Here is a 19,511-nt window from a genome sequence, read left to right as displayed (position 1 = left end):
GGGTAAGCAGATAGTCTTCATGACAATTATAGCTTTCAATCGGAATACTGATCTAAAGTCGAAACAGTGGAGACACAATACAGTGTCAACTCGTAACTCAAATCGTAACGTTTTAGATCTTTAGAGATATTTAGAAAAACAATATCTTTATCCCTTATCTTTGAAGATCATGAAACTTAAAGAGTTTACATGGAGAGTATAATATAATATGCGAGAGATTAGTACCGAGATTCGAAAAACAAATGGGTATATATTACTTCTGCTGCAAGCTTCGCATTAACTTCAAAGAATATATTATTGAATTGAAAGTAGTCTGTTTACAATTTGTTTTTAACGAAGTTTCCGAAACACAAGATAAGATATCCACGGTAAAGTAAATTCTTCTGAAAAATAGACGCTTAAATTGTCAGAATGTTCATAAGAATTTATATTTGTTTTATAAAATAAAAGTTCCAATCCAATCCATTTTCGGTAGAATATTTTGGTAAATATATATTGTCTCAGTGAAATATGGTAGTAGTTTCTCCTTCTATGTTGTCCAAAACGACTTCGAGCGCCAAAGGCTATTTACCGATACAACTGGTTTGTCAAGTTTTTGTTTAGACTACTATATGAAATTTTTATGGTATGATGCAAATGGATTTCGTCTCACCAAATCATTAAGCTAATCCCAAAACCGTAAAGTAACATTAAAAAATGAAATCATCTTTGAACTGCGCAAGAATGGACTTAAGTTTTTATCGTGCCAGTTTTTGTGCGAATTGATTTATATTTTAATCGTTTTTTTTTTTGATAAAGTGTATAAAATAAAACACTTTAGTGTTTGACACTATTTTTGGTGAAAGTTTGCAGAAGCAAATTCTTTTTTTGTATAAAAAAATGAGTGAAATATGGGATAACGATAAACGTAAAGTAAATATTATACAACCAAAATGAGAAGTACCGCGTAATAAACAGAAATATACAATTAGTCTCTTGTTACAAAGTGCAACATGAATGCATTTTTTAGATGATAAAGAAGATTAAAATACGTCAGCCGGTCGGGTAGCCTGCGGCAGATACAAAAATTACAAAAAGTTTTTTTTTTTTAAATTCATAAAAAATTCATAATCAAGAATCGTAAATTCTGTTATTCACAGAAGTTTGTATTTTAGTCTATTATCAGATATGTGTCAGGTCGCGCACATAAAATCGATTCATATACTGTAATCAGTTACGTTAATTTTAATCGTTTTGAAATGCGGAATTCGGTCCACGCTGGTATTTTCAGAAATAGTAGAACGTTTTCATCGATATAGATTAATTGTAATTTTATCTTTGAATTGACATACACTGTTGAAATATTTAGCACAGGAAATTAAAATAAAAGACTTCAACCGATTACTTCTAATATATTATTTATTCAATAATTGAAAAATATATGCATTCAATTAAGTGTATAAAATCTTAATTGTCAACATCATTGTTACAGACTTCGATGAAGGCTATGTAGCTTCACGTAAAACATATTTAAGCGAGTCGTAGAGAAATGCAGAGGTACTGGATACGATTAACTAAATTTGGAATAGGATTCATTTCAATTGTATTGCTCAGCCTTTTTATATGGAAACAAGTTGATATTAAGCGGAGCAAAAAAGATCATCAACTCCAAGGTGGAAATATTGAAAATATTAAATTTTTAATACCAGATATCATTCTATATGTCATGATTAAATTTCATGAATATGTTAAATAGATAGCTCAGATAAGTATATTTTACTGCGAAAAAAGAGATGAATCAAAGTCCTATATAAAAGGTTATTACCCGGTGCTGAATGGAATCAATATACTGATTTAGAAGTATACTTTAAGGATGCATCAACAAATTGCAACTTTGAATCTGATGCAAGATGCATTATATACTCATCAGTTAAATGACTTCGGGGGCCCCATTGAAATTAGGAAATTTCACATTAATTTGCTGTTTAAATAGATCGGAAACCTCAATTGTAATAATTTCTGAATTACGACTGAAATGTACATTGTGAATGTTATGATTGCATGTTGAATTCTATAGATTTTCAGTAAACAATAAATGTTTTTAGCAAGGACCAAATTAGAAATATTATCACTGCAATATAGTTGACGTTTTGAGGAAGTCCGACTGACTTTAGTAACAGGCTTTTTGATAATCCATTAGATTCCTATTATTTAGGTATAAGCATATTATGCTATTAGAAATTAAGTCGAATATGTTCTTTCAGATTATTTTGAATTGCCAGAGTTTGACAGTGGTGAGATTCAATATTTTTTTTATCATTATCAATATAAAACTTATAAAATGCTAGCAACGTTGTACTAACCAAAGCTTTCATAATTCTTAGCATTCAAAGGCATTGGCACCAGTCATTTTTCCTCAATTTTTCTTTTTAATATTTACTATATATATGTTAGTTCCAGGTTTTAGCATTTTGGTCATTTTTTTAAATTATCGTATCATTAAATTTAAAGAAAAACTCCATTATTTCCATGCATTAGTTTGCTAATATATATAATGTATATCTATAAGATAATCGAATGTGGAGAATGTAAGGTTTTTTGTAGACCTGTTGCCTTCGCCAATGCCAATGTATTCATATTTTCACTATATATGCTGTCATTAAGTAAAGTTGGATCAATAATTAGAACTTACGCAACACTTTTGCTAATAATATTCGGCAATTAACTTCATCTATAATTCCAATTCATTTTTAACGGCATGGGTTTGTGAAATTTTAAATTCTTCATGTTGAGCTTTTCGTTTCAATGCTTAATGTCAATTTTTGCTAAAGCTACTCGTGTAAGGTATTCAGTATTGGCATAACATAGCATTGCTATTCTTTAATAATATGCATGTTGCTCCTCTAAATTATGCAATTTGTACAACAGTTCCTCTAGATATCGATAATGAAGAATGGCTTCTGCGCGGTGAGTGAATTGTTGCAAGCTTCCTATATATTTTTTTGTTTTAAAACACCAACGGCAGTATGTGAAGAAACCAGGGGAATACAATTTTAATGCTTACCAATAAGCGACATGACTTACTGTAGGAGGCGCGATCACAATGCCTCTTATATTCCATCGCTCTTTCCATAACCGCACCCCTAGAAATAGGGTGTCCATGGACAAGGCCGGGTAAATCGTTAGAATTTCTCTGTTTTGCTAAAGACAAAGTATTCTAATATTTTTCTTTTTTTTGACATGAACAATATTATATTAAACTCACTCAATGTAAATCTATGTATATATATGTATTTAAAATATGACATTCTCGGACTCGGTATATCTTACCTAATGAATGCCAGATTTCTAGTTGATTTAATAGAATCGATTTTACTAATGACCGTCGCAAACATTTTTAACGCTAAATATTTTTTAATTTTTATTCATAGAAATCAGCGAAACGGTTCCAGGTAAGTCAATATAGTTAGTTCTGGTAACTTCGCAGATATACAATGGAATGATAGCCTTCAAATTCTAATATCAGAAGGTATACGGTTCAGTTCATGGTAGGATTAAGATCGATTGGTATATCCAAATGCGCACTGGGAACTTTACCCGATATTTGCTGTATGTTCATATGGTATTGGTTTTATATGAGTTGGTTGCATATGCATATTTTCAGCTCTATTTTTTACATCACGTTACCAACCCCATCGGAAGGTCATGTAGTAGATATCTCTATAGTCTCTTTAGACCAGTGGTCCTCAACCACCGTGCCGCGGCACATTGGTTACCCGCGGAATGATTATTGGTGTGCGGCGAAGTGATTTAATTTTTGAATTTATTTCAAGGGATTCCAATATACAGTCGAAAGTTAGCATAAGATGAGAGTAAACAAAGTGTGTGTGCGCGCGTAATACAATCGACACCGAACCCAGGGGCATATACTTTCCGTATATTTTTTGGGGGGTTTGGATTCGCAACCAAAAAAAAAACAATGCGTCGTGCATCGTTACGTTGCGATAACCTTTCGATGTCATTCTCTTTAAATCATTTTACTATTCATATATCTAGTACCTAGGCCGCTTTGCTTGGGCACGGAACTCGCGCGTCACTAAACCGATCCCTTGAATTCCGCGGGAATTACCCCGCGGCTCTTGCTAACAAACAGAAACAACAAACTTGAGGAGTCGTATTTGTGTATTTTTTTCAATTTTTAGTTTTGCATAAAGCACCAACACCGTTTCGTATAGTTGGAAACGCCAAACAGGGTAACAAATTATTGTGCGAAATTTTTATTCAAATTTTACCAAGGAATTATTGTTTGACTAATAGAATTGCCTTTATTGCCGATTTATTGAATCATTATTTAAACTCAAAATAACATTCAGGATTAACGCAATGACTTTGCCGGGTTTTTATTCACTATTTAATACGAATATAAGACTGGCACAAGAGTAAAGTAAAATCATAAGAAGGTCAACTAAGGTCTTCATAAATATCCGCATTCCGGCGTCAGAAATGGTAATATTGTTAGCTTCAAATTGAGACAGATAATTTACAAACGGTGGGGAGAAAGATCAGAGCCGATGCAAAAGATAAAATTTGGAATAAAATCCCGAATTTACTCCTAGCTGTTGGTAACATATGTCTCCGATATGAACGCATAGTTCTCCAAGGAATATGAACCAAATTTCGACGTTCGTTTCGTCGTTGTGTAAGGATTGGTCCTTGTAAAAAAGAGGACGGGCGGAAATGGCTCACCAACATTAGAATGTCTAGCATTTTGGATGTCCGTTGTAAATATACTAAAAATACCCTATATTCGATAAAATCGTTAAAAGTATTCGAAATATTCGATTCGATAAAAATATTCCATTTCGCCCATCCTTGAGGTCTGTAATCACGTCAGTAATCTGGCGAAACGCGTGTTAGTCCAAACACTGATGCAATGAAACTTAACAAAACCTTCATTAAATTTAGTAAATTGCACTAATTCACGAAAGCGTAGTATGATTGACGATTAGTTTCTGCAGTCTGAAAAGTCGAATAAGCGTTTCGACATAGTAAATGCTATGATCATTGCCATCAAATTATGCTCGGTCATCGCGGGAAATTCATAACGTGAGAAGATACGTCCAGCGGTTTAGAACAACTTTAAACCTATTTAGTGTTTTAGTGATAATATTCAATTGTTGTAATGATATACAGTTTGTTTGCCTATTCCATTTTTCTGGTAAGTGTCGACAATACCACTATTGAATGATTTTGGCGATGGGAGAAACATATTAAATAGTAACAAAGAAGAATAAGGTCGTGCGAAAGTGAGAATACATGTGATAATAATAATGGCGTAACGGGGAAGGACAAGCAAAACCGAAGCGCGTGATCGGCGGCATTGCACTAGGCATAACAGTCCTAATGACATTCGCCATTATTATTCCATACATGTTACTAAATACAGCTAACGTCCTATAATAAAAATTCTTTTCATCATTTTAGTACTTTTTTAAAACAACCAAATTCTCAAAAACAACTAAATTTGTAATATTTATTAGGTAGGCTGGTTTGTCTGAGAAGAAAACCAAAAATTCGTGAATTAGGAAAAATAGTTGAAGGTGAATCGAAGGTTTCAATAAAAATCAAGGCTTTCACCGGATCTGAAATTGTTGTGGAAGATGAACTCAGGCGAAATTCGGAAAAAAAGGCTTCTATCTCAAGTCTTTCGCCAACTAGACCGATCGGATGTTGCCCACCAGGTGATCCCCATGGCATAGTATATCGACCAGGATCAGCGTGCTGTAACGATGTCATTTACAATGTATCTTCTCACTTCTGCTGTATATTCCAATCTAAGTAAGTTTAATGGTCACCACAAACAGGTTTTAACTTTCCGTAATATTGTATATTTCACCAAAATTAAAAAGGCAAGGAAGTCTGATGAAATTGGGATTTCAAAGCCCCTTAATTCGCATTTTCGTCTCCTCGAAGGCTCATTCATATTTTTAAAGAACAATAACAGTAGCAATAAACTGGTTCAGAGAAAAAATGTGATTTTCTAAGTAGTGTGGCAATGGCTTTTTGTTATTCGAATGATTGTAAAGTTTCAATAGGTCAATGGCCATTTCAGCATCTATTCAAGATGGAATTATATTTCCAGAGTCATGAAATTGCACCCTAATGACCTCGATTCCTGTTACTCTCCCAAAGAAGCGGCACTGAATCCAGGTTGCCACGTCTCCGACCTTGATCTTGGTTCTAAACATCCAATGTCATATGAATGCCAAGGGGATCATGATGACACACCCAACTCATGTGATTTTATCTGTCCGGAGGGAAGTCGGCCGAAAAACGGAATTAAAAATGCAGAATGTTCGACTGAAGGCATATGGAACCGAAAACCAATTTGCTGTAAGTAAACGAATTTCGTTTTTGCCAGATTTCGTATGTATTTCACTTATAAAAAGCTAACACAGTAATCAATGTTCACTTGGAGCTACAATTTCGTATTTGATTCTTGAAACTTTTGATGTTGTCATTTTATAAATTTATCAATTTTGTATTAAATGAAAACAGGGAAATATATTAACTACAATTTTTATTTTCGGTATCGAAACAAAAAATCAAATACTTGACGGATGATCCATGAACACAAATGTCACCAATTATGGCTTCGAAACTGAATTAGATTTTTTTTTAAAACTGGGTGTATGTGTATATGCTGTACCTGTTTTATTGTCGATCCCTGTAGTTGCGGCTGGTGTTTTATCGAGAAAATCTATTTTATTATACAAACCAACAATTTTGGAATGTATCTCTTATACTATTGTACAATCGTTTGTCTAAAGAAGTTTTATGACTTAGCAATCTAGAATATTATATATTTAAACCCTATCTATCTACTGGCAATATACTTTGAATAAACCGTCCACATTCACAGAATTGATTTTCTTGTGAGTTAATTGCACGAGCAGCTCATTTAGTTGTTAAAATCTGCGTTGCAAAATTTTTATCAATTGAAATGAGTTCACTAGAATCTGATTGTTGCCTAGTTTTATAATTGTTATATATCGACAAATGCGGTATTTGCTAAGTATCAGTTCATTTTGAATAAAGATATTAAGTTATAACCTTCAAATCGGTAAGTTAGAACATATGGTTGAAATCGAGACTGTAACATAAGTCATGTTGTTTAAAATACGGAGATCAATTTCTAATCCGAAACATAGTAGAATTCTTTTTAACACGATCGATTAATCGTGAATCTATTCAATCTATCAGTCAAAGTGCTCGCTTTTATACAAATGAGTTTCATGGTATCATATTTTAAAAAACTTTATTGAAATAGCAGTGCTTAAGCTGACATAAAACATTATATTTGTAGGTCAAGGATGCGATGAAAATTTTCAACTCGACCTATGGTTCTTGATTCAAATCTCTGATGTACCCACCATTTCGAAGTTTTTGCAGGATTTTCTTTCTCATTTCCCGGTATCCCAGGTGTGTACACTTATAAGTACATTATTTAGATAAAGTGATAGCGAAGCAATCACAGAAATTTTGTAGCAAAAATCTAGTTTTCATTACCTCAAAATTATTCAAACACAACGTTGAAATAACATTGGACTAGTTGTTCAATTTCGTACTAATTATTAAATATATTTCTAAATGTTGGTTGAAACTTATAGATTTCCGTATTTTTATCGTTTTCATCAACCTAAAATTTATTGGCCCTCACATTTTCGCTATATGTACGCAACCAAAATATACCCTTACGTAGCAGTGTTTATTTATTTTGGCAGTTCTTTGGTGATAGCATCTAGGTATTTAACACGTATACGGACTGGTACTACTGAAAAGTCTAAAAATGAAAGCATAAATTTTAATAGATTTACACAGTGAACTAATCACAGTGAAGATAAAACTTTTACAATTATCCTTCTACTAATTTGTGCATATTACGATGAAATGATTTGGGAAGGTTCCATACACTCTTGTGTATGAATACTCTGCATGCTAGGAACAAAAACACTTCATATATCTTTCTATGTATTCTAACAATTTTTCTACTATACTTCTTCCTAAACCCGTCGGACAACTTCCAGAGGACTTTGACTTTATGCCTTGCTAAACACTGATATGATTTCATTAGTTCACTTTGGAAATTCTGTTTCAAAGCTTGGAATATTTCTATAGCGCTATGGATTATATAGCAATAATCATCTTTGTTCATCTGCTGTACAGAAACATGTCGAAGTAAAATATACGAAATTTCTAAAATAATCAATAGATTCCCTTGCTTATTTCGAAGAAACTGCCACGGATTAGACGTACTGACCTTAAACCAGTAGTAGACTATAGGGAATTTCTGCATTGAGTTAGATCGAAGTTTATAAGTTTATCTAATTAAAAAAAAACATCAATTTTAATGTATTTAAATCAGGATGGTGTTCGAGTTGGAATATACCTGTTCAATGATACCGTGTCATCGTCTGATATTGATTTGCATTCTCATGAAAGTCGCAAAGATGTTATAAACACAATCGACCACATTTCGCTCAAAGGTAAGAAAACACGTCAGTTACTTGAAACTGTATTTCGGCAAAACGATTATTAGTTCAAGTCGTCAATAAAATTGATAAATACTTGGCTTATCGCTCGCACGTAGTTCTAAGATTTCACCGTTTTGTATCAGATTAAAGGGGGTACTATCTGGTAACATCCGATACTATCGTAACTATATAGCTATATTGGTAACATTTGTTATCTAATATCAGTCAAATATTCCCATCAATTTAATTACTTATATTGCTGAAAAATTGAATCATCACTTGCATGTTAAATCGTCATCCGAGGGTAATATCTGCTTGTGTACGACTATTTAATCTGAATATATCTTTTGACTCAGGCGATGGGATAAACATAGGAGCAGCTTTATCATGGATGGCAATAAATGGTTTTACTAAAGATTCTGGCGATCGTCAACATGTTGATAACATGGTTATACTTATTCTTCAAGGTGAATATCTATAAAATCTTTTTGTTGAAGTAACATTGGCACACTTAATGATAGAGGCATTGTCTCCGAATACCATTCTTTTAAATAAATATCTTATGCAGTGGTATTACAAAATTTTGACAGATAAATGTTCAAAACAAGTTTTCTGTAATAACAAAACTAATAAGTGATAAGTTCAGGTAAACTGGAAAAATACGCATTCATTTAAAAATCAAATTGTCTTCGTTGATTTAAAAACTAGAATTCTTCAACAATTAGTTACCAAGTTTGTTTATTTTTGTATTATTCAAATACGAAAAAAATACGTTTTTGTTTAGATCACCCAAAAGACTCAATTTTTGACGGTGCAAAAATGTTGAAATACAAATCCGATGTTTTATCAATTGGAGTTGGATATGACATAAATGATGATGATTTATCTGCAATGTCTACAGGCTCAGAAAATTTTTATCGCTCGACTAGCTCTGAGAATCTGATTAGACTCAGTACCCCATTGCATAATAAGATATGCGGTGAAAGTTGCATATTTCGTCGTTCATAAATTAGTAACAGCAAATATTTTGAGATTGGAAGTCGAACGTAAATAAAATAAAAAAATATATAAAGAGCTATTTAATTACACAGTAAAAGTTACAGAACTGAGTTCGTACGTTAATACCTTTGGCAATGTCATTTGGATATTCTACATTTATGTAAAAATATATTAAAATGAATAGAAATTGTGATCAAAGTTGGCTCTTCTTTCTTAGAACAATTCGTTACTTGTTCGCTAATTTGATATTACACAGAGTTTTTTAGGAAGCAGTAATTTGGGGTATGTTCTCACCCGATGGCGAATGCCTCTTCGAAGTTCAATAACGGTTTTAATGGTTGCGTTCCATTTTAGATATACTGTATATTAAAATTTGAATTGAAAATTTATTATCTGATTTAACTGGTATGTATTTTCATATAATGACGACGATTTTCAAGTTTTCTGGAATGACATAGAATTAGTCTGTCCCTACAAATAGCTGTTTATTCACGAACGGAAAAGTGGGAAATGTACAACAATCATAACGCCCCCAAGCGAGCAAGCTTTCCAAAGGCTTGTGCATATGAATTCACTTCTTCTCATGGTGAACAGAGACAAATTACCCATCAGTATTTACGTACTGCACAAAGACAAGAATTAGGTACTCTGGCCTGGAGGTGAACACACATGTTGATTAGCAAGCATGGCACTTATAATCCTGATTCCTGACAGTCCAGTATTAGGCTATCGCATTCGAAAATTGGGGACTGTTAGAAAATGAACATGCGACATTAGTTACAAATCATTATATATAAATATACCATAGACTTTAGCACTAATTCCTACCATCAGTGACGGAATAATAAGAAACTGTTTTGTGTTTTGGCCGGTCCTGTTTATATGTATATTTAGGCTTTGTGGTACCACAGAAATCGTTGACAAACAAATAAGTAACTCATTAGTAGTCATGATAGTGATACTGGCTTTGACTTTTGTTTCAAAGTGAATATATACTATTATGCGGACTCTTTATTCATTATTGCTTTTGTTAGGTCGAAATATTGCGCGTACAGATGCTATACTGAGAAGTATACGTTTTTAAAAGGCCATATTCAGCGTACATTTGAGACATCGATGTTGCGAAGAGGAGTCGTCTAACTAGCATGTGCATGAATAATAAGATTCTATACCAGCAACTCTGTAAACGTTACTGATGCTGATTGGGCATTCAAATTAGATAAGGAGATTGTGATTCAATACTATACTTTGCCTTCAGATATATGCCTTTTACAAAAAATAGCTTGTGATCTACCATATATTAAGCTCCAGTGATTAAGCTCCTGGTTCTGAAAATACAGACACTAGAAATTCCAATCGGGCGGAGTTGCGATATTAAATATTTAATTGCAGCATTGCAGCATAAATATTGCTGATAAAAACAGTATATATATTTTGTTTACTTATAATCTGTAATTTCAGTTGTGATAAGTGTGGTAAATCTTTTTAAGCGCTAACATGACTTTGATGTGAAATAGTTATGTGACATCGGGAAATAGCGCCAATGGCAAAGACGAACATACCTAAAATTACTAAATAGTGGGCTTCCATGCGGTATAAAACTTTATTGCTAATTCTGTTCGGTCCTGTTTATGCTACGGTTCAAAATTAATACCAGTACTATAGTAATTGCCATCGTTTTAATAATAAGAGAATAACCGAAATGTAAAATGAAACAGTGAATCATATTGCAGCGTTAATCTTGTTAGAAGACTAGTGGTGGATATAGCTGAATATAGGTTATAATTGCCAAGGTTGGAAATATGAAAATGGAAGACTTGTCATGTTTCTTTCCTTCAAAAACTTGTCTAAAGTATTTATAGTTTTATCATATATCGTTTTCAGTTCATCGGTATATGGATTTGATGTTATTCCTTTTGAACCTCGCTTGAAATTTCCCTTCAAGTCTAAAATCATACACATCAGTCTTTGCTCTAATTTTTCATCACGGGGAACAATTTTTGAAGGTAAATAATTGATTATGCGCCTCAGTTCCACAATCGGATTCTTCACAAGATCTTCATAGTATACAATCATCACAGATGGTATTGTTTGAAACACCGTTTTGACATGATAAAGCCACTTTTGCGCCATAATTCCTGCAGAATTTTTGAAAGCTAAAAAGAGAATAAAGAATTAATGATATTATCGGAGCAAATGCTTATTTGAAATGTACACCTCTTCATAATGCTTATACTTTGTTCTCAACATTAGTTGATTATTACAGCACTGAGTGGACCTCGAGCTAGTAATAGTAATCCTACTTTTCAACGAGGTTCCGATAAAGTAGATCTATTCTTCGTTTCTGATTTCAATTGATTAAAGACTTTCCCATTTAACTCATATTCTAAAACATGAATTTCATAATAATAGCTTACCTTCAGACATGTAGATTTTTGGATCAATAATTGCAATGTGATTATTATGACTGTGAGAACGTGCATATTCTGCTAAAGTTGCATCGTAAGGATTTCGAAGTAACAACACAGCTGAGGTATACCTTTTCGAAACTTTTTTTGGGTCTATTAGTAAATGGTCCTTTATAATAACCGTACGAGCGGATAGGTGATGCAGCATTTCTCCAAGCATGCCTATCGAGAGAGAAACATTGAATTTATCAGTTAATTAAACATTTTATAATAAGGAAGGCGATATATATGGTATGTCAATGATATTTAATTTGACCTAAGTATTATTCTTCCTTGTCATGTGTCCAAATTTCATATATCTCCGAACACGTTACCCAATACATCTTATTAAATATAATTATTGCGTTAAGCAAAAGGCATATTTTTGAATCGCAATTATCAAATTTGAGCATAATGAAACCATCTGTCAATGCTATAACACATGTCACCACTCTGGCGTATCTTGGTTCGAATATATACCACAACATGGCAAACATCGTACATTTGCGATACTTCATATCACTAGACCTTTCTATGCTTAGGTTCAACTTACCTCCGTCATAAAGGAAGTTATCTCGGTATACACTTCCGGTGTAAATTCCCGTAGCAACTTCAATCAAATGACGTAACCAAGTATTTCCAGATCCCCAAAAACTTGTCAAAATTGTAAACGGTCCCTGGCGATTAAATAAAAATCTTTTTGGCGGGCATTCTTCAACATGCGTACTATAAATCAAAAAACTTTCTTCTGTTTCCTCTGGCTTTTTTTCTTCGTCGCAGGCATGAGTCATTTTTCGTACATTTTCTGCTGTTTTGAACCTTGAAACATCGCATCAGTCACACGTCATTTCAACATTATATTTTTGTGACGAAGGGAGAATCGACTATATTTAAGATTTTGCCAACAATTTAATAGTAAAAAAAACAATTCCAATAGCATTTGAAAAGAACTGTCATGATATTGCTAATAAAAAGCTTGGGGGCTCCCGAAGTATGCGAACCAAGATGGCGGACATCGGAATGTAATATGTGTACTAGGTTAGGGTTAGGCCATAATTTTAGGTATAAATACTACGGGAGGCTCTTGGCTAGTCTTCGAACTGATAATAGGATTAAAATAAGGAAAATTGGAAAAAAATTATCGCCTAACCCTAACCTGTTACCCATGTTACGTTCCGATGTCCGCCATCTTGGTTCGCATACTTCGGGAGCACCAAAGCATCATATGAATTTGTACTCAAAATCCACCAAAAGCGCAAATATCTCGCGTGGATACAGAGCAAATATTCGCTGATTTATACTCTGATTGCATTGATTACTTTTAATAGAATTTTTGCTATTAATTATGAAATCCCCCTTTTCAAATTAACTTTGACTTTGAACTTACGTATTCAACATGTGTGAGCAAATACAGGTTTGGTACTTGATCGCGGGTATGGCCAAAATAAAACCAGCCTCTTCGCATTTCAAAATACATTGTTCCACTGTCATTCCAAACTCCATTTTCCAAACAGTCAACTCCTTAGTTGGTATCTCAGAGAGTTTTACGCATCCAACCACATGATTGCTGATTGACGAGTTACCAGGCCCTGAACAATATTTAATTTGGATACACTAAAATGATTAAATTACTAATATTGCATCAAATATAAACTTTAAAAAAATTCGTATTGTTTTACACTTGCGGCAGACAGACATTTTGTCCCCTTCCTGAGACTTATCGGATACAAAACAACCCAAACTGCACTTCGTCTGTCACCTTGGCTATACCGCAAATAAAACACTATCGTAATGGTTCCTAAATTATATAAATAACGACATATTATGTAAAAGTAATTTGAGCTGTATTGCTGATAAGGGTACTCATGGGTTGGTTATATTCTCCTCATTAAAATCGGATGTTCATTTTACCCCTTTTCAGAAAATGAAGCATCGTTAGTCAGTAGGCTCCGTTAACTATATTAATAATATTACGAACGCTCATAACCTTGGCTAAACTTACAAAATTATAGTACTGTGCAGTAGTACGGTGAGAGACGCAATAAAATATCTCACCCTCGTAGCAGCCTTGTGTTTTTCGGTACATCCTTACGCTTAATGAACTCTTGCAGTAGCTGGAACGCTCCATCGAACACGCGATGTCACAACGGCGAGCAACGTTTGTAAAACTTTTCATTGAATTTGTGCAATAACATTTACCTTCAGCCCCCAGTCCAGCGTATTGATTTGATCTAAAAATATAATTTTTTTTTTTAAATAAAATTTATTATATTGATTACGATGAAAAATGTAATTCCAGACGATACTATCTTATCGCATTTAATAAAATGAAAGAGGTTCAAATTTTTAACATAATTATAGGTTCGGCACCGATCACTAACTATAAAGATAATCGGTTAAATACCAGTATCTTACTAGTGTAGTCGACTGTGAAACATACGCAACCAAACCGCTTCAAGTTACACTCGCCTGGGATGATAAATACGCATACAGAATAGTAATCTCTTATATTTAACCATACATCATCTGCAAATTTCCTATATTTTTGTTGATAATTTGCAATATTTATACAACATCTGATTTGTGGATTACTTCTAATATTACTTGCGAATACTTCAGCAATGAAGTATAAAGTATTACAGACAGTGGCCACCCTTGCCTCAGACCTCTTTAAACTATAAATTCTTTGCCAATATAAACATTAATTATCTTCCTCGACTTCGTATTCGTATAAATTATTTTTGTAACAGATATCCAAATTGGCCTAATATTGAATTTTTTAAAAACTCTGAACAAGCATTCTCTATTCACACTATTCCCAGTTTATCGAAAACAATCGGAAATCATTATTCGAATAGTTTGCATGGAAAATATCCTCTTGAATTGTTATTCAATTTTCATGTATTTTTCTGCTATATACAAATCCAGTTTAGTCTGAATGGATCCATATAGAATGTTCATATTCAAGTCGGCTACACAATATTTGGGTATTTGGTTAAAAATTTATAATCTAAATGAAGTAATTTTTTCCTTCCAACCTTTTTGTACAACAAGGTGATTCTTTCCTCTGTCATAGTTTCGGTAATTTGTCCTGAAGCTATACAGCTGCTATCTACAACTAATAAAATAGTTTTCACCCTAATCCAGCATGATAGATGAAATTCTTTTGACATGTCATCTAAACCAGGTGCTTTATTCAGTTATAAATATTTAAATGCATCATCTAATTCTTGTTCACTTATACAATATTCTGAATTATCATTTATTCATGTTTCAATTGGTTTTAATTTGAGTGATTGAAGTATTTTGCAATTGCTATAATTGAATTGTTCTCTGGCGTATAATTTTTTGCTTTTCTTGTTTGTCATTTATATTTGTGAGGATTGTATCACCACATGTCTCCAATTTTTTAAAAACTTTTATTTGCCCCTATGTTTCTTTAAATTGAAAAAATAAGAAGTAGATTTGTTCATTTTATCAAATTTCTTATAATATAAGCCTATTTGTAACGTCTTGTTTATAATACTCTATGCTATCTTGGGCCAAAAAGCAAAGTGTGGGTTAAACAAAATGAACATCCAATTGACGTTTTTTTTATATTTGAGAAGGACATTAACATATTGTCTTCAAACTCTTTTGCTGAATTTGTGTTTATTCGGAACTATTGCCATTATGTACACGTGTTGCGCTTTTTGCTTTGCGATCTCTATCAGTTCATCAATTTGTTTCTCCACATCATGCCTTTGCTTCAAAATATAACAAAATGCTATTACCCTGACTTTCTAATTTTTTCAACCGTGTATAACCAGACTCAAATTTAGCACGTACAAGCGATACACGCTTCATCTTTGAAATGTTGCATATCTGAGCCATTCTTCTGTCCTGAGAATCACCCAATGCAATAGTTATAATGTCCTCCAATATTTTAGTTTTTTCTTTTACCAAATTAGTTTTTTTTTCAGTGTCGATTTGATAATAACTTCGGAGTTTGTGTTTTGAAACATTGCCATTTCATTTTTGTTCAGGATAATCTCTTCCTCGATAGAGTTTTTTGATTGCATTCTGTGATTTGTACTTTTGTTTTTGGAAGTGTTTTTGATCTGGGTTCCATCTTGAAAAATTAGGTCTTTTTCTTTCATTCGTGCAATTTCACTAGATTTTTTTTGTCTTTGTCTATAAATGTGGGGTCTTGGCTTTTATCAAGTTTTTCTATCAACTTCATGACATCTCTTTCTTGTTCGTTGTATTTTTTGTGAATTTCTGTTTCGTTTTTATTTTTAACTGGTTTTGATTCTTGTCCCAGCTTTGGCATATTGTAGTGTTTTGTCAGGTGAGAATATATTTTGGAACACGTTGTTGCATTTTGAGTTTTTTTCTTCAACTTCTTTCCCGGTAAAATAGATGAGTAATCTAATTTTACTAAAAATATGACATTCCAGTTTCATTCTACTTTTTCTGACTCCAGTTGCAATTTGATATTAATCATAAACGTGATTAACCAACTTGCATTGCCACTGCGCTGACAAACAATTTTTCATATCCTAATTTGGATTTCAAATGTCACTTTCCTCATTGATACTCCTGTTGAATCGGATTCTTCGGGTATGACCACGAAATCTTGTTTTTGATATTTATAAGGAAATCCTTTGAGCAGCTGATCTTTGAAGATTTTCTCTTCATTGCCACCATCCACGTTTTAATCAAACAGCGAACCAACAAATTTTTCGTCAGTTATTTCTTAATTTATTGAATCGTTACGCCTTGTTTACTTCTTATTGATCAGAAAGTAGACCAAGAAGTCGATGCTCACGGAAACACCCAGTGTTTATTTCTGGGCGTTAAATACTCTATACCTATTATAATATTTGTCACTGGTTAATCAAACTTTGAAGACTTTATTTTCTAGTATAAAGTGATAGCTTCCATAAGCGATACATATTTACTTACCTTTTAAAACAAAAATTCAAGCAGTGTTCTCTCCCAAAGTTTTTATCAACAACAGTTGGAGATGGTATCATTGCAAAACAGCCAATATCCTCAGCTGAAAACAAAACACTAAATGTTAAGTATATAGCGCTTGTACATTAATCTAACCAATATACTCGTATTCTATCTAACTTTACCACATTTAGTCGCACGAGGTAAATATTTGTCAAATTTTCGTGATTCACGATTGATAAGCCTGTACGCAAAATAGTGGTCCCAGCGTAAGGTGATTTTCGACAATATTCGGAAATATGCCAAATGGCTTCAAATAATGGCTTTAAATAATCTACTAGACTCACTCATTATTATAACTAATATGATGATAAATATCGTCACATTTGTCTCTTAGATTATTATCAGTTTTCAGTTATTTAATCACTAATTAATTCAAAAGTACAACTTATCTGGAATCACCTGAGCTGCAATATAATTTTCTCCTTATGTTTATACATAACTTATTTGTTGACGGTAATACCTAGGACTTTTCGTTTCAGATTTTTATGTTATTTCAAACGAGCGTATAAATATTATTATTTCGATTATATTCCGATATTTGGTCTAATTAGTAATTGCACATTTGTATAATCTCATTAAACTACCATTCAACATAAATACAGATATCGAATCTATGAAGTCTAATATGGATTGATTGAAAATTTTTCCTATATATTGTGTCAGGCTTGAAACAGATATTTGTTCATATTCTGTCTAATTTTAGTAACTTCCGTGATCTCACTTTATTCCAAAATTGTTATACTAAATTAATACTTGAAGGCATGAAAATTGCTATTGTACGATGACGATTCACGTTATTGATTGAATCAGTACATTCTAACAGTTCAAGTATATCTTAGTTATCTCCACGTATGTGATCTGCCAGACAACGGACATATTGATTAATTGTATGATCTACTTTCGATATTCATTCCTATGCATACGTACTGCAGGCTAATTGGCATAATATTTTCTTGGTTCATAATACGGTAAAAACGAGAAAATAACTCGGTGTTCAGAGAAATATACCAACATGGTGAAAACTTTTTGTATACACACCTGCACATCTAAGTATACCTTCGTCCATCTTTGCCATAATTTTGGCTTCTTTAATCCAAGCTGGACTTTCCCTTGCAGTGTGAGTTGGCGAGTAAGTTCTGGTCAGAAATTGAGGTAAAACAATTATATCACATTCACCTTAACGCTACTACGTGGAAAGATAATATTATGAGTACATGGTGTTCCTCAACTTTATACCACATGAATGAATAGAGAAATTATATCATCTATCTATGCTGAATTAACTATTCTTTTTTAACTGCAATGTTGGGATGTTTATATAAAGATTTATTCCTACGTCTGCTCGAAATTACGTTGACGAGATTTTTTCTAGTAATCGGTATAAAATAGTCTCGTTACTGTGTACATTATGATATAGTTTATTTCTAAATTTGAACATACCTTCGTGATTTATATTCTTTATAAAACAAGAGAACTGACGATATCGTGAAAAAGCACATCAGCATACAATTCAATCTGGAGCAATATATTCTGAACTGCTTCATGATATTATTTCTTTGATGATAGGAACTGGTTTCTATCAGACTTTTAATCACTTATTTTCTTCATTCTGCATTTTTTATTGCTTTACGTCAGATATCATAGCTGATGCTCGAATGCTAATGAGTGAAGTTAATATCTATTGACAACAACGTATTACAATAACTTGTCGTGTTACTTTTATAATAATCCCCAGGGCTCCAATACAAGAAAGAATTAAATTATCTGCTATTAGGTTGAAGCGCCGAAGCAAGTAAGTACATAATGATCAACCATTGCCTCGGGCCTGTTTAGCCTAATGCTATCATACGACACGTGTTGCATGATTCTATAAGTTCTGGCTACAGCATTGTGTATGCTAAATTTACATCGTAGCATAATATTAAAGTATTGAAAGGCTATAGTTGAGTTTGTCAAATCTCAAACTAATTTACTAATTCGTAAAGCTGTATGTCTTCGGTATTACCTGCAATACACACACTCGCAATGTCGTCGTCCCCGCTGAACTATGATATTCTGTTCTGGTATATTCTAATTTTTGTTGTAGCCTGTGGCAAAATTTTATTGTTAAGTTCAAGACATAATTTTGTATAGACCTAACGTATGCGAACCAGTTTGCACAACATTATTCCATGTGAACCCAATAAGAATTGCATATCGTTTGTAATTATTTTGTATATAGAAAATTTTAATACTGGAAAATGGACCGTTACTTTGTCAAATTTTTTTAATGGGCTTGGGTTGCTTGCTAAGTGGTTGCATTTAACAAGATAAGGGGATTTTATTTGTAATAGACACGATTTGTTTCATTTATTCCGAAAACAATATGTATAATCTCAAATTTATGATTCTAGGTCGAAGAACGGATTTTTCGTCTAGTTTACCTTCCAAGGTTCGCAATGCGGATAACTAATCTATTGAACATTCGAAATCTAGTTGCATAGATGGTATAAATATTACCCAACGCATGTTTGATTTTTTAGAAGAGTCGAAAGAGTATTAGCTATTACCT

The 19,511-nt window shown here is 32.9% G+C and overlaps 2 protein-coding genes across 4 annotated transcripts; one reads left to right on the top strand and one right to left on the bottom strand.

Annotated features, from left to right (window-relative positions):
* The first annotated feature begins 1,451 nt into the window (after nt 1-1,451).
* On the top strand, nt 1,452-10,840 carry LOC120346729 (matrilin-1-like). 3 transcript variants are annotated; one of them, XM_039416538.2, is made up of 10 exons: nt 1,452-1,652; nt 2,244-2,273; nt 2,908-2,946; nt 3,411-3,431; nt 5,520-5,817; nt 6,122-6,372; nt 7,346-7,461; nt 8,405-8,525; nt 8,870-8,980; nt 9,298-10,840. In XM_039416538.2, exons 1-10 carry the CDS (start codon nt 1,529-1,531, stop codon nt 9,519-9,521), a joined length of 1,335 nt encoding a protein of 444 aa, XP_039272472.2. In that variant the 5' UTR covers nt 1,452-1,528; the 3' UTR covers nt 9,522-10,840. The 3 variants fall into 3 exon arrangements, with proteins under 3 accessions (XP_039272472.2, XP_039272474.2, XP_039272473.2); XM_039416540.2 differs by lacking the exon at nt 2,908-2,946; XM_039416539.2 differs by lacking the exon at nt 3,411-3,431.
* Nucleotides 10,841-11,147: 307 nt separating this feature from the next.
* On the bottom strand, nt 11,148-18,702 carry LOC120346467 (sialate:O-sulfotransferase 1-like). Its single transcript, XM_039416212.2, has 8 exons — nt 18,401-18,702; nt 17,999-18,096; nt 16,907-17,000; nt 14,015-14,190; nt 13,347-13,548; nt 12,513-12,778; nt 11,930-12,142; nt 11,148-11,668 (listed from the first exon to the last, which is right to left on the bottom strand). The coding sequence occupies exons 1-8, from the start codon at nt 18,502-18,504 to the stop codon at nt 11,292-11,294; spliced, it is 1,530 nt and encodes a 509-aa protein (XP_039272146.2). The 5' UTR covers nt 18,505-18,702; the 3' UTR covers nt 11,148-11,291.
* Between the last annotated feature and the right edge of the window lie 809 nt (nt 18,703-19,511).

Source organism: Styela clava, chromosome 8 (genome assembly GCF_964204865.1).
Source record: "Styela clava chromosome 8, kaStyClav1.hap1.2, whole genome shotgun sequence".
Lineage (NCBI taxonomy): Eukaryota > Metazoa > Chordata > Ascidiacea > Stolidobranchia > Styelidae > Styela > Styela clava.
The sequence above is the reverse complement of the archived record's forward strand: the minus strand, read 5'-3'. Positions and strand labels throughout refer to the sequence as shown.